The 15,180-nt window shown below is 39.9% G+C and overlaps 1 protein-coding gene across 3 annotated transcripts in view; it reads right to left on the reverse strand.

Annotated features, from left to right (window-relative positions):
* Positions 1-270: 270 nt before the first annotated feature.
* LOC116397286 (cell adhesion molecule 2-like) overlaps positions 271-15,180 on the reverse strand; it is a 192,111-nt gene continuing 177,201 nt past the window's right edge. For all 3 annotated transcript variants that reach the window (XM_031872569.1, XM_031872570.1, XM_031872568.1), the window contains 2 exons: positions 8,841-8,963; positions 271-5,313 (listed from right to left, as the gene is read on the reverse strand). In XM_031872569.1, the coding sequence (XP_031728429.1) occupies positions 5,195-5,313; positions 8,841-8,963 (242 nt within the window). In that variant the 3' untranslated portion in view covers positions 271-5,194. The remainder of the gene's footprint in view (positions 5,314-8,840; positions 8,964-15,180) is intronic.

Consider the following 15,180-nt stretch of genomic DNA (forward strand, 5'->3'; position numbering starts at 1 on the left):
GATAATGCGTTACAACTCCTTTCATCTGAGGACTGATATACATAAAGTTGAGTGTTGCTACATGAAAAACATTATGATAGAAGGTAAAAGCATTGAACTGCTTGCATACCATCAGCTAATATAAGATAACATTGTGTACAAACACAACTTCTATGATTTCTGAAATGTGTGATTATTTGCAGCATATTTATAAATGTCAGGATTTCAAGTCAGCCATATCAAAAATCTGTTTCCTAAGTCAAAAATCCCAATGACAGCAAGATGAGAGAATTACTGAAGAATCACTGAATAACTTTATTAACATTGCGATAATCTTAAATTCAACAAACACATGGTGTCAGCATTCAGAGACTACAGTAGCAGAGTGAGAAGTGCTCACAAGTCCCCATTTTTAAGACAGAAAACTAAACAAAACAATATCTAAATGAAATAGATTCCTGAGATGCAAAAGAAAAGAAAGTGATATAATCATAAAAAAGAAAAAAACATCTCTACATGCGATTGTGTCACTTGTTGTCATCGTTGTGACAATATGGAGACTAAGCTGATTGATGCTGGTTTCAATATTGCAGATGAACAATGAAATGCGCTGAAACCAAACTGTACAAAGATATGAAGGGTCAGAGGAGGAGAGATACGACCGGACCGGGCCATGTCTTGCTATTATCACTGCTGTTGAGAACAAAACCTTTAAGTTAAAACCAAATGCAAACCGATCCAGTGAAAAGAATACAGATTATGACTCAACAGAGGCCATTTCTTTCATATTCATCCCTTTTTTAATAAGGGATTTAGAGTTGGTATTTTTAGTTGATATGGGCATCTAATTTCCTGAAACTGGAGACAATTGCTTGCGCAAACTTGGAGCAAAAATGCATGCCTGTGTGCCCGACTGACTGCAATATGCTGTGGCCAGGGGTGCGCTCCTGGGGCAGTGCATTGTGGTGAAAAGGCTGTAGCAGGATGAATACATAATGCAGTCATCTGGTGGAGTTTGGACAAGCTTCAATGATCACTTTAGCTTGGCTCATCCCTTTTTTAAAAGAAACAGGCAGGAGGGTAGAGAAGCAAACTGGAGGCGCAGCTCCCCAAATATGCATCCAAGGATCCTGTGATGTCCCTTTTTAAAGCTGAATTTAAATTTCAGGGTACGCTGAAATCTTGTGATATGATGATCATATAACATAATTATATGAGTGCACTTGGTCAACATCGACAGTAACTTAGTATTATATTAAAATGTTTTTTTTTCATTACTTCCCGTTGCCTAATAGAGTGGAACACACACATACGATTAAAAGTCACGCATACATGATTTTGTAAAAGTCTGTTATGTGCAACCGCCAATATTAAACATTTTCACAAAATTGTGAGCAATTTCAAGCAAAAGTTACTGCTCGATCTGTATAAATAAGTAATCTCAGCTGCACCACTCCCACCGTCAGTCAAAGAAAGTGGGTTTGTTTGGAGCCAGGAAACAAAACAGAGGCAAGTCAATTAAATGGACTAGTGCCCAATGAAAATGGCACTGCGGCTACGTTAGAGCTGTCACGGTCTTGCCGCCAGGATGAAATTAGAGGCCCATGATGTAGGGGATATTTACCAAACTGGCATATGTCGGAAAGCAAGGAGGCAACAAGTTTAAAGCTTAGTTTCAACCGAAAACATAAAAAGAAATACGACTAATAACTGACCCAATGATGTCACTCACTATGACAGTTGATTCTATCATTTTACAATAGTTCATAATGTGCCAAGCTGTTAGATTAACAAATCAAAAACAAATCAAATCAGGTTTGGTCTAACCATCATAAAAAGCCATTTGCAACAAATTAGCTCATTACCGCCATGTCAAAAGAAATATTTACATATGGTTTTCAGAAAGAAAAACAACAACAAAAGTAAAACACATTTCACCATTTACTAAGAAATATCCATCAAATTAGTCAGAGTGCATAATTCAGTAAATGGCACCTGTTTCATTTCTAAACACCAACTCATCACTGCAGACCTGATTATTTATGAGTGTTCATTTAATACAAAACAATCTGCTTCTCCGACTTCAGAATCAACAGATCCATTCGTCCACTCTTCTTATTTCTAAGATTGATACGCAGGCGTAAAGCAACAAAACAATTTGACTGACACCATCATTGATTAAGACACAATGAAAAGAACTAGATAGAAAAGTAAAAAAAAAAAAAAAAAGAAATTACATCACTGTGATAAAAGTACAGTCTGTGATACAGAAGATTTCCAGAGACCAGAGTCTAGAGTGCTTTAGCCCGGAACGCGGTGAGGCTAAAGACAAACTGTAGTGGGATATTGATTGAAGTGCTCTAAAATGATAAAATATGGAAACTGTGGCAAAGCTTTTGCATTTTTAAAACATATTTGAATGTAATATGCAACCTAAATTCTACATCAGTGGTGATAGGTTTAATGATTCCCAACTTGTGATTCACTCCAGCAGTGCTGGAGACACATAGAGACCTTACTTGCTGACCTTATTTGCATAATGTTGTAAATTGGCCACTGAATTGGAGACAGCTGGGCCCACTATTTTATTGCCCTTGGTAATAATTTGCTCCATCTTAGTAGATTAGTGCCTTGCCTTTTAAGTCTTTAGTTTCAGAAGCCACATTGTTTATCGTTCTTTCACAGGAGAGTAAATCAACCAAAGATCCTGCAAACTGATGAAAGACAAATGGCAGGGATATATGAAAAGAAACAGAAGTTGTTCACAAGGTTATGTTTGTCGAAGCGTGTGTGCAACTTTGAATGCCTCCAACAGGAAGGCAATATATGCTTGAATGCTTATCAATTCCAATTTGTATTTTAAGTATTTGGTGGAGACAGATAGACATAATTTTCCATTTCTGTTCCGTTTTGTAATTTCTCTGTTTTTGTTAATCACATCTATTACAACACCGAATTCTTCCGATCTGTAGCACCCAAGAGCACGGCACCAACACAAGGAACCACTGCTCTCCAAAATTAAGTTACAAACATACTTTATAACTTCAGTTCAAATAAATAAAAATATGAACCAAACAAAAACATGCTAATGTGGTTTAGTTTTCACCCATTATATACATGCCTTGTGCCAAAACAAAATACATTTGTTTAAAGGTTTTCCAATAAGGATAATGCAATGAAAAAGTAAAGTAAATAGATAAAGTGGCTAATATACAAATTTGTAGGAATCCAGAATTTAACAGCAATTTTCACAATCAACCACATTTTAGCAGACACAATACACAGCGGGGAGATTGGAACCATTTAAACCAAAACTATTACAATATTTTAATAAAAACATGTTTTAGCTTACATTTTCAAAAAGATGCACTGTATTTTCCCCCTTAGAATTGAATGAGAGACAGCCTTGTCATCTTTCCACTACCCATTTGAATAGAAGAACCATTCCCAAGGCAATCTAATTGTTGGCAAAGGAACACAGTTACTCATTCAGACATTTTTGTGCTTCTCTATTTGTCTTCAGTTTTTAGTTTTGGAAAGGAGGCCCCTGCAGATCCATGACCCAGCACTCACACTATTTTACATTTTTTCTATTTTTTTGCTTGAAGACCCCATGAAATGGAAATCAAAGTTCAGTTCATGGCAAGCGACTGACAAAATGAAAATAAGCGGAGCAGTTATGCAGTTTGAGAGGAGGGAGTTCATGACATGTTGGTGGTACATACAATTTAACTAGTTTGAAGCTTGTTGAACAGACATTTGGAGGTGGAAATATTAACAACAATGTGTTTTAGTCAAATTAATTTGATCACTATTTGTATAAAATATGAATATGATTCGATGAGCCAGTAAATGAACAGAAGTGTGTATACAATCCACTGTGAAACAATGCCAGGACCTCAAGCTTACAAGAGGTAACCAACGTAAGACAACAGTAAATATCTATATTCATACAGTAACTGTGTACTTATTTTACTAACTCTTAATGGTTCATTTTACATTTCACAGGGTCCTTAAGCCATAGAAATATTTCAATATGACATAAACATTAAAAAAAAATGTAATTTGAAGCGAAGAGCTAAAATCCTTTCAGTACAATTTATACAGCGTTTAGAGAGAGAGAGAGAGAGAGAGAGAGAGAGAGAGGGGATTAATTCTTACTGTACACCTGAACCCATTATGTGAATCACAAACTATTGTAAGCTGTCAAGAGGACACTGAAGGTGTTGGTGTTTCACTAAACTGCAGCCTCGACAGTGCAAGAATATACAGACAAAAGTACAGCAGATTTAGCAAATGGTTTTATACACTTGATTGAGTTTATTTGATGGAATGCTTCATCCAGCATCTGTGTGTATTATCTGCTCTAAACAATACCACACTACCCTTTATTACCCCCTACCCTAATAATGAAAATCATATTACACACTTATCTGACCAACCTTGCTACAGTGTTACACAAAACCTTCTTCTTATCTTACAAGGGTCAACTGTTTAATTACAAGTCTATTTAGAGGGGATGGGGTTGGGGAGAGGTGGATCTAAAAGTACCATATTCAGTGTGATAGACATGTATAAGGCGTAAACAGCAAAGATCTTCATTAAAATAAAAAAGACGCAATGTATAATCAAAAGCTGTGAGCTAATCAATGAAATGATGGTCCAGTGAACCCATCTACAAAGCATTTACATTGCTACTGACAGACGATACATGAAGGCATTGACAGAAGTTCAATGGCGTCTGTATTTTTAGGCACCGTGTTGATGTGACATATGATATGTGTTTGTGAACGTGTGTGAACAAAGGGTGTATCGCGTGTGTTTGGATGCCTGCTTGGAGGGAAACAGGAAAGAAGATGCAGAAGGGCTCATGTAAGAAGCAGTCATGGTAGTTATACAGACTTCCAGGCATTCATATCAAAGACGAGGAAAATTAAGAGAATGGGGACAACGAGCAAGCTGCCTGTGAAAACCGGCTGGCAAAAAAAGAAAGAAATAAAGAAAGGACAAGAATATGTAAAAGATAGAAAAAAGGCAATAATAGGAAAACACTTAAGGAACTTCTCTGTCTGTGGACTGCCTGCGGGTTCCTTGTTGACACAGCGGGGGCAGTGGTCAGAAGTGGAGAAGAAAAGGGGGAGACAGAGAGAGAGAAAAAACTGATACAGAGATTGAAAGAGGGGGAAGGAGAGAGCTGCACAGCTCCCCCTGCAGTCTAAATGAAGTACTCTTTCTTCTCTTCTGCGTGTGCATGGTTGCCCTCAGCGTTGATAATAGCTGTATCGGCGTCAGGCGCGTCGTCCGCCCCTTTAGCCTCGTTTGTCAAGTACGTTCCTGAGGAAACAAAAAACAAACTTGTATCAAGAAAAACAAATATCGAGCAGCCCTGCATGGTGCTTACTGCCTGGGGTGAAAAACACATCTGAGGACAACATCAGTAATGCTACATAATTCATAAACATAATGATGAGCGGCTAGGAGAGTACAAGATATGCAAATCCAGCAGAGAGTAGGTGTGTAAAAAACCTGCAGCAACAAACAACTTTACTGTTCTCAATCATGGCAGACGAGGCTTAAATATGAAGGCAAATCAATGTCAAAATCTGCGTAAACCCTGTAATTACTTCTGCAGCGCTTTCACATCACTCTGCGAAGCCCGCTAGGACAAAACCATGCTTTGAGGGCGAGGAGCGCCCCCTGGTGCACGACTTCTATCACCGCTCTTCTGCTCGCAAAGCTTTCACCTGCTCGCTCTCGAGTGTTTTTACTTTCTGATAGTAAGTGGGCGGACCCAGTACTATTGTATCACTTAATTTGGTTACAATCCTCATCTTTGGATTGGCCGGATATCACTCCCGACACAGACGCTAGGTGGCGGTATAAAGGTGGTTTTCAATCCTCCACTAAACACTATTCTACTACATCTCGGAGGTACTGTAAATATTGTACTTTTTACTCCACTACACCTCAGAGGTATATAATGTACTTTTTAGTCTACTACATCTCAGATGTAAATATTGTACTGCACTGACACAACAAACATAAGATGATCTTACAGAATATGATTGCCGTAGCTTAAACTAACCAAAAGTATGTAAAGGAGTTTAAATCATGCAACATACACGTTAATGCAGCAATAATATGTATCCTGAAACATCAGATACAATAGTAAAACACTGACAGGGAACATTTTACTGCACGTGTACTTTTACTTTCGGTACTTAAAGTACATGTTGCTGATAATAACATACTTGACTAAGGTTTTGAATGCAGGACTTTTACCCGTAGTGGATTATTTCATCAGTATGGTATGAGTACTTTTACTGCAGTTAAGGATCTGAATCATTTTTCATCCACTAATTACTTGTCAGTGATTTAAGTTTGGGAACTCACTTGGCAAACAGTAAATATACCAACAGTGTTTCCTAACCGTGGCTTCAGATCTTTTACCGGTTCAAAATTCTTGCTCATAGAATATACAACTACATTTTATCTGTTAGCTTCTGTAAACACAACAGTATTATTAAACATTATCACATCATGTTTTAAGCGATTAAGAACCACAAAGATCCTTGTTTGTCACAAGAGGTTTGACTATCAAACACACATTGTATGTAATAGAATGATGGAGTGAATTTAAATCCAGTTTATTTCAAAAAGAAACACAATTGAATTATCTTATTTCAAAACGCTATTAACATGCTTTGCATTTCATCAGCCTCTACGGTCTGAAAAGTTAACAAAACCTGTCAGACAAATGGAGAATATTTACCTTTGAGATGTAGGCTAATGGTGTGGAAAGTACTATATTTACCTCTGTCCTGACTATATCTATTTCCAGCAATTAGCCACTCAGCTGGGTGCGGGAGAAGACCATGTTTTTTACGCGCTTCAATGACGAGATTCCAGGCTGATTCACTGTTTGATTGATTACCTTTATATTGCAAGCAAACGTGTGCGGTGATATGATGACTGACTTGGCTTTCTGGTTTGCTGCCCAGTGAATACAAGCGTCCGAGCGGTACAAATCGTGCGATCTCCCCGTCACCATGCATCATTAGCCTGCCTGTTGCACATATAGAATTTACCTGCCACACTAATCCACACTGCCACCTGTCGTCAGCTTGAGGTAGGCGACCAATACAAACAGGCATAAATACACAGACATAAGTTATGGCTCCTACACCCCTGAGAGGTAGTGGAGTAAAAAGTACAATATTTACATCTGAGATGTGGTGGAATAGTGTTTAGTGGAGGATTGAAAACCACCTTTATACCGCCACCTAGCATCTGTGTGGGGAGTGATATCCGGCCAATCCAAAAATAGGATTGTAACCAATTAAATTAAGTGATAAAATGGTGACTGGGTCCGCCTACTTATTGTCAAAAAGAAAAAAACAGGAGCGAGCAGGTGAAAGTTCTGCGAGCAGAAGAGCAGCATCAAATCATGGTTTCTCCTCGCAGGCTTCAATTTTGCTTGCACGAGCAGAGATATTCTGTGCGGAATGATGTGAAAGTAATTTGCATGCGCGGCTGTTTGAGTTGCCCATGCGGGAACTCTACACACGATCTCATTTGTGCTAGCAGATTTTGACATTGATTTGCTTTCAAACTTAAAGTTTGACGTCCAAACAACGTGACGCAGAACTTGATTTTGTATAAGTGAGGCAATTTTTGCTGAGCAGGAAGGGGTTAATGATTATGTCATAGCCATCTCTCGCTCTCTCTCCCGAATACAATATAATTATTTAAAATAAATACAGACATTTCTAAATTGTTCTTAAAAAATAGACCAAATGAGTCTGACACATCAAAGACACATGTCCATCAAGGGTAACTAAAGGCAGGACTTAAAGGGTAACTAAAAGGTTATTAAAGGGTGGTTTTCAACGTGGACCCTTTATTCTCATGTTTTTGTAGTCAAGGGAATAATGGGGACAACCTTTTTTGAAATTGGTCCAGTATTAGGAGAGAACACTGTAACTGGCAGCAGCGAAACGATCTGCGAGCGGGTTACATTTCTGACACTGACTGGATAAGATTGTTTTCATAAGTGTCTGACAATGTTGTAAGGGAAGCTACAGAGAAGGAAAGCATTTTCCCTTATCTTTTGCTTGATCCAGGTCTCTTTGTTATTGTGTCCAAATGCTGGTCTCATTGTAAAATTTGAATATCGAGCAGCAAAAGGTCACACTCTTTACTGCATTTTTCCTCTGTGGGCATAAGGGCACAGCCCCCACAGGAACACCACCAGTCTCCTGCGCTCCTCGGCCTTGTGGCACTTTATCTGTTTACTCTGGCTCGAATAAATACGGGATGCTTTGGAATCCACATGTAAATATTCAGCCAGAATATTGGAAATCTTTTAGATAACACTAAGAGACTCTTTCTATACTCTCACGTTTCCACTGTTGTCTTCCATCAACACGTCCCCTAGCAAGATTTCAGAATGAGACTTTTCCTATAGCAAGACTCTTTCTATAACGTCAGACACTTATGATAACAATGGCTCCCTGTCACTGGCAACAAAAAAAAAGCCCTTTCAGTGGACGTAAATGACGCTGGCAGCTTGCTCCAGCCGGATTACATTGCATCCTATGAGCGGCTGACATCTACATTGCTCTCGCTCAAGACTCGACCAATTTCAGAAATTGTTGTTCCTATTAATCAGTTCAACACAGATGCATTGGAAAATAGGGTCCAGGTTGAAAAATACCCTTTAAGCCTTCAGTCACTGCAGGTATGTCACACACTTGTAACTTGGGAATAGGGGAGGGACTTTCATGTCTCATTGGAGAAGGACATGCTTAACTAGTTCCATGAGCCTCGAGAGACTCAGGTCTTTTCCACTGTGGTTTTACCTTTATGCCTGGCCAGGTATCTTCCCAGAACAATGATTAAACACAAGGTGACAAAGACCACCACAGCCACCACTCCTCCGATCAAGGCATGGTCAGTGCCGTGCTGCCCCAGAGCATTGGGATCTGAGGAAAGACAGAGAGAGAAACAAAGAGAGCAGATGAAGGCGCCGGTTGGTGAGGTAACGGAGTGAGGGCAGAGGAGCAGCAAGACAGACGATACAAAACAGAGCAAGGAGGAAAAAGATTATTTCCACCTCGTTCCTGCTCTAACGAGCTGCTGTCATTCCTCTCTCCTTTCACATCATGCAGTCGGAACAGAGCTGCCTAACTCTCTGAGAATAATAAAATGGAGAGAGAGAGAGAGAGAGAGAGAGAGAGAGCATGAGAGACGGACACCACATTTACACAAAGAGGAGCTACAGGCAGACACACATTCGCCCTGAAAAATGAAGGAAAAAGAGAATGAAAGAGGAACTCAGGAAAAAAGAGGTGAATAATTCAGGATCACCCCCACGGTGCTGCAGGAGTCCCCAACATGCAAACCAGGGCGGCAAGACTAGTACACAGTAAATAAATCATCACACAGGAAATAAAAAGGAAAGATCAATCTTTTTCTGTGTCTTGGCGAGGAAGGATTGTTGTTAGGAAAATGAATTGGGTGTTGGAGAGTCGCTACAGGTCCCTAGCTGTTGGAAAAACTGCGGAAATGATAGCACAGTCATGAACGAGTGAAGATGTGCCTATTCACGCCTCATGGAAAAACCCATCAAAGGTTTCCCTTGATTTAAAAAATAGCTTATTTCCTTTATTCACCTCAACTTCCTCTTTCCACAGTCTGGCTTGTAGGTTATTTAAGTTTAGAGGGAGGACATGGCACTGATGGTGTCCACTGTAGGCAAATGAAAAAAGTTGACAGTGACAGCGATGGGGGATATGGGTAATGGGATAGCCTGTATTATTCATATCAGTCCGTGACACCTGAGAAATTAGCACTCATCTCATTATCCTCCTCCGAGTGCCAGGGCATGCCATATACCACCCTGTCACTCTGTGTATGTATGTGGGCTCATGATAGCTAGAATACGGCAATGTCAGAGCAGGGTAAGCAGTGATAGAAAGGTGGTTTAGACATACAGCACACGTCTCGTATTGACACTGTTTCTCTTCAGTATTCTCCTTTTCTTTCAGTGTCCGCCCATGTGGCCAAATTGAACAGCTGGCTTGCTCTCGCTCCATAACTCTCCACGGCCTGAGTGACCAGGCCGTCACACTTCACCGCCTCCCAGTGGACAAACACACACTCATACCAGCACACACGCTGATACACACAGACGTGTGTGGCGTGGTTTCACTGTGCCGCAGTTCTGCTTGGTCAGTGGAGCAGAGAGTAGAGGAATGTTCCCCTGGCACGGTCCAGCAGGGTGAGGACTCTGCGTTTAGTTACACACATGGTTGTGTCTCTTCACCTCTATCTGTCAGGACGGTGAGTGTATTTTTTTTTTTAAACCATCATACACACACTCACTGTCCTGCTGTTGCGCTTGAGTCCGGCTGTTTCAACCCAGTGCAAGCACAAACAAGCCATGGCAGTCATATGTCTGCCTATAGAGTACGACACAGCTTGGCCATGCAATATGCTGGTGTCATGTTCAAGAGGTTGGGCTATAAGTCTAACGCCTTGACACTTCAAGAGCATGTTGTCAGGTCCCGCTGCTACAGGATAGCCAGTGAAGTCAGTTTGTATACACTCACAGTTTCACAAATGGCTGAAAAGCTGATATGTTTCTATGGATGTTTTGATGCTTTGTGATGCCATCCAAGTCAGTTTACAGGTCTCAAGGAGTACTATTTGTGAAAAACGTTGTATAACTTGAGTCAGCGTCGGTTAGGGCTGATCACTTCAAGTTTGAAAATGAAAGTTGTGGAGGTGTGGAGTTAGAAGTAAGTGAGCTTACTCGACCTCTGTACTGTAGTTCGCTCCTCATTTCTCCTTGAGGCTAGCAGCTCAAGGCTACATTAGCTGCTGCTAGCATAACACACCAGAATCTCCGACTGAACTGTCAGTGGTGGAGTTGAATTGTGGGTAATGTACGTCAAGGTTTTAACAAGGAGGAAAAATGTTTAATAAATTGAATAAAAATGACGGTATCTCTGTTTTTTCTGCAGTCATAGGAGTCCAATGCTAAATCGATTAAGGCATCTTTCAAGCCAACTGGGGGAGAGTATTTGATACAGAAGGTTAAATTTCCCGAGGAGTATTCCATCAACTGGATACTCACGGGGCAACAGAATCCGGTGGCATGAATTCATCACAACCTACAACGTCTAAATACAAAACATGATTCATCTATTGCAATCTTTTGCATTCTGGTCTGGTCCACATGGAAGGAGAAAAATACAGCAAGAGCGTATGAAGACACACAGAAAAAGAAAATGAAAGACATGATGGACAGGAAAAGGCTAAAATTTCAGTTAGAGCAAGAAGGACAAGGAAAGAAGACAAGGAGGAGAGGGATCTAGAGGGAGGGTCATACATTTAATGGGTCCAGAACACATTATCTTTTAATAAGGGCACATACATTCTTCTCTCTGCGATTTAATATGAGAGCGTGGAAGAGCAAGCTCCTCTTTTAATATTTATAACACCTTCCTTGTCGCCTGGCTTTGCGAGTTGGGCTTGTTTAATATATTAAAGGGGTTCATGGCTTCTGTGAGCCACTGCTTGGCCGGGACTGAACCAAAACTGTTGCTCTTAAACTGCCCCACTAACTTCTCATCCGATCTGTTTCGCTGATCCTGGCTCCATACGGGGTTACAGTGAAAGGATATGTGATACTGGGTGGTTGTTCAAGAGGATGTGTGAAGGCTGGGAATGGAAATATGGTGTCATATTATTGAGTAAGATTAAATTACATTGATTCCTATAATAACATTTCTGAGACTAATGTGAAGCCTGCTGCATACCAAAATAAAAGCATGTGTTTTAAGTCAAACTTCGAGAACAGTTCACTGTTCATGACTGAAATTTGACAAAACTATACAAACTATATTAGTCCGAGATTGGTACCAAAAAGGTGGTATATGGCTTTGGAAATTATGTGCAAAGCAAGGGTGTATGTTTGCATATGGTATGATCTGGTGTGATCGGTTGTAGCCAGCGTTGAGGTCAACGAGGTCCAGACCTCGGTAATTATTTCTTAAACAGCCCACCATCTCTCTGTCTCTGAATGACATGAAATAAGACCGCTATCTGTGGTGATCATTTCATCAGCTGATTCATGTTTTGAATGAGAAGACAATTTTGAACATGAGCAGAAATCTTTCTGAAACACATATGAGGTAATGAAGTCCAGAGGTCCATAAATCAATTCAAATTTATTTAATTTATCATTGTGGTAATAATGCACATTAAAGAGGTTAAAGACACAAAAGAGGAGGAAGAGTAAATCCTGTCTACAGGTGTTTTGACTCAGCAAAGATAACATTAAATGTGAAAAGTTGAGAATAAATATTTGGAAAGCAAAACAGAATGCTTGACAGCCTTACTGCATTATGTTCCATTATATTTTTATATTTTCAATTGTCACCTGGTGCCTGAATTTAGTGGTTTCCTTTACACTATAAATTGATGCAGAAAGATTCACCAAAATGCAGGAAATTAAGTGTTAGACTCTCAAAATCTTCCCCAGACTCCCCCCCGCTTAATATGTGTCCCCACCCATGTTGAGACCAAGCCTACGCCCTTGGAGCAAAGGAACATTATCAATTCAAATGAAAGCTCAAATATTCCATCAAGAACTCAGCTGGAGAGAAATGGTGAGTCCATATAAAAAAAAAAATCTGCCAACCTCCTTCCTCAATCAGGTCATCACTAGGCATGACATCAGAATCAGACTTTCAGTTCTGGTTCCTGGGCTTTGGGTATCGGCCGATACCGAGTACCGATCCGATACCAGTGTTTAACTAATAAGCTATCATGCCTCACTGTGTCAAAATCACTGAGATCAGTCTTTTATATGTGAGGCAACATCAGGCTTGAATTAAATATCGCTTCCATAACTTAAAATGTAACAAATGAATACAGAGATATAAATGTACTGCATTGAGTACCAACAGGTTTGACTTGGTTGGTTTGATTATCTGAATCTCAATTCATCAGATTCGGCATCCTGGAAACATATCCGTATGCAACTCAAATGGCCTTCGCCGCAGCTTAATATACATCTTTCGCTCACTCTCAGTATTACATTTGTTAATAATAAAATTATTGTTCATACCCTTGAGGCATCTTTTTTTGGAAGACCTTTCCTCTCTATCTTAGATAGATATAGCTCTGTGATGCAATGGTTTCAGTTGCTCAGATCAATAGAGCAGCAGCTAGCTTAAGCATCGGCTTATAGAGCTGCAGCGTCCTTGTGTCTGCGGTGTGGGTCAGGGAATCTGTGTCTGTCAGCATCTTTTTAGTTTTGTAGTTTTGTGCAGTTAATACATTGTTAATTTGATAATCCAATTATTTTAATTACCCTGAAACATATACAAATCTGGATTTGATTATATGATATTCATGTTAGTTTAAGTTGTCTCGTATCTCGTCTTGGTTTTTAATTGCGTTTGATGAACAATTTGTGTTCTTATCTTGCTCTTGACCACTTGTCAAATTGTCTGTTACCTGAGAGAAGAGCAAAAAAAGAAAACATTGGTGAATCTAACAAAATAAAAACAAGTTGAGGATAAAAACAAAAATAAGAGGAAATATGTTCTTGTATAGTGTTGCTTCCTGAATGAGGCCCAGTGACTGTTACCTAAGATACAGTCTGATTACCTGAAATAAACTGTGACCAAAAACTAAAACTAAATAAAACCTTGACGCCTCGCCTCGAATGGCTTAACCCGGCATGTTACATCATTTAGCGTGAAACATAAAGAGAAACATATCACTCTGCATCAATTCTGCTGTAATAATGGTACCTTAAAGTTAAAGACAAAAGAAAGAGGTGCCTGCAAACAGAATGGAAGTTAAGGAGTGAGTGTTGGAAAGTGCCTGCAGACTTCACTTGTTCGATGAATCAATTATACCCAACTTTTTGGCTGAGACTGGAAATTCACCAATCTGCATCTAATGCTGGCTCTACTGCCAAGATGAAAGAGTCCCTGGAGGCTGTAGAAGAGGGCTGAAAGACACATGTGGATACACTTTTGAATGCAGGCACCCATGCATGAGAGAGAGAGTCAAAAAGACAGAAAGGAGGAGACGTAACAGAGACAAGTGTGTGTGTGTGTGTTTGTGTGCTTCCTGCACATTATTACTTGCTGGGTCAGAGTGGATTAATTAGATTCTGAAAACAAATTACTTCTGCTAATCATTCAATAAAGCCCACACATGGACTTGGACACTATCTTGAATATTCAACAACCTCCTTCTCTCTTCTCAGAATGAAAAGAAATTGTGGTCAGCAGGGTAACAGCATGAAGTTATAAGAAAAGCAAGATAATTAATCATATGAATTCATTAAGATGCATCCAATTATCAATTTATCAAAGCAGCTCGATGTTTGGCAAAATCCATAACCTCTTCAAAACAGCAAGGCAGGGAGATGACCAACGGCACCAATGTTACTCATTTGTGGTAACTTAATCATAAATATATTGCTGCTGCTTTTCAGATACATAAACTGCATTGAGCTGCTGGTTAGCTTGGAAGAATTGCACTGTGTGAGCCAACAGCAGAACAAGAGCAGGGGAACAGAACTAGCCCACACTGCAATGAGTAATCCTGGAGGAAGCAAGTTGCCACAACAAGCTCAACAACCCCCCGAGGGAGACAAGCAGAGAAAAATGAATAAAAGGCTAAATACAACTTCATGTCAACAAATGAAAATTAGACTACCTTAACTGTGTGTGTGTGTGTGTGTGTGTGTGTGTGTGTGTGTGTGTGTGCATGTGTGTGTGCATGTGAGCGCCTCTTGAAGATTGCTGAATGTGTCCCCTGCCATTGAGATTTAATGAATAGAAGGGCTATTACAAGTAATTCATAACACCAGCCCCAGGATCTAATGATTGCTCTTTTTCCGTTCTACACTTTGTTCCAAATTGTTGCTATAATTCTTCCCCAAAGCGAGTTAAAGTGACATGCCATCAATAATAATTGCCCAGCAATAAGTGGAAAGACCTTTGCATTATGTTTTAATTCCTCCTGTGCTCCTCAGCTTTATGGTGGAAAGGGTGGAGAGTAGAAGAGGAAATGGAGAGAAGATGGTAGGTAGTGCTCAATATTTAACCGTTTCACCCCCTCAGGGATGCTGCAACCTGAACCCAGCCTTTCTGGTTGAAGCACATGAAC

Source organism: Anarrhichthys ocellatus, unplaced genomic scaffold (genome assembly GCF_004355925.1).
Source record: "Anarrhichthys ocellatus isolate YVR2014 unplaced genomic scaffold, GSC_Weel_1.0 scaffold65, whole genome shotgun sequence".
Taxonomy (NCBI): domain Eukaryota; kingdom Metazoa; phylum Chordata; class Actinopteri; order Perciformes; family Anarhichadidae; genus Anarrhichthys; species Anarrhichthys ocellatus.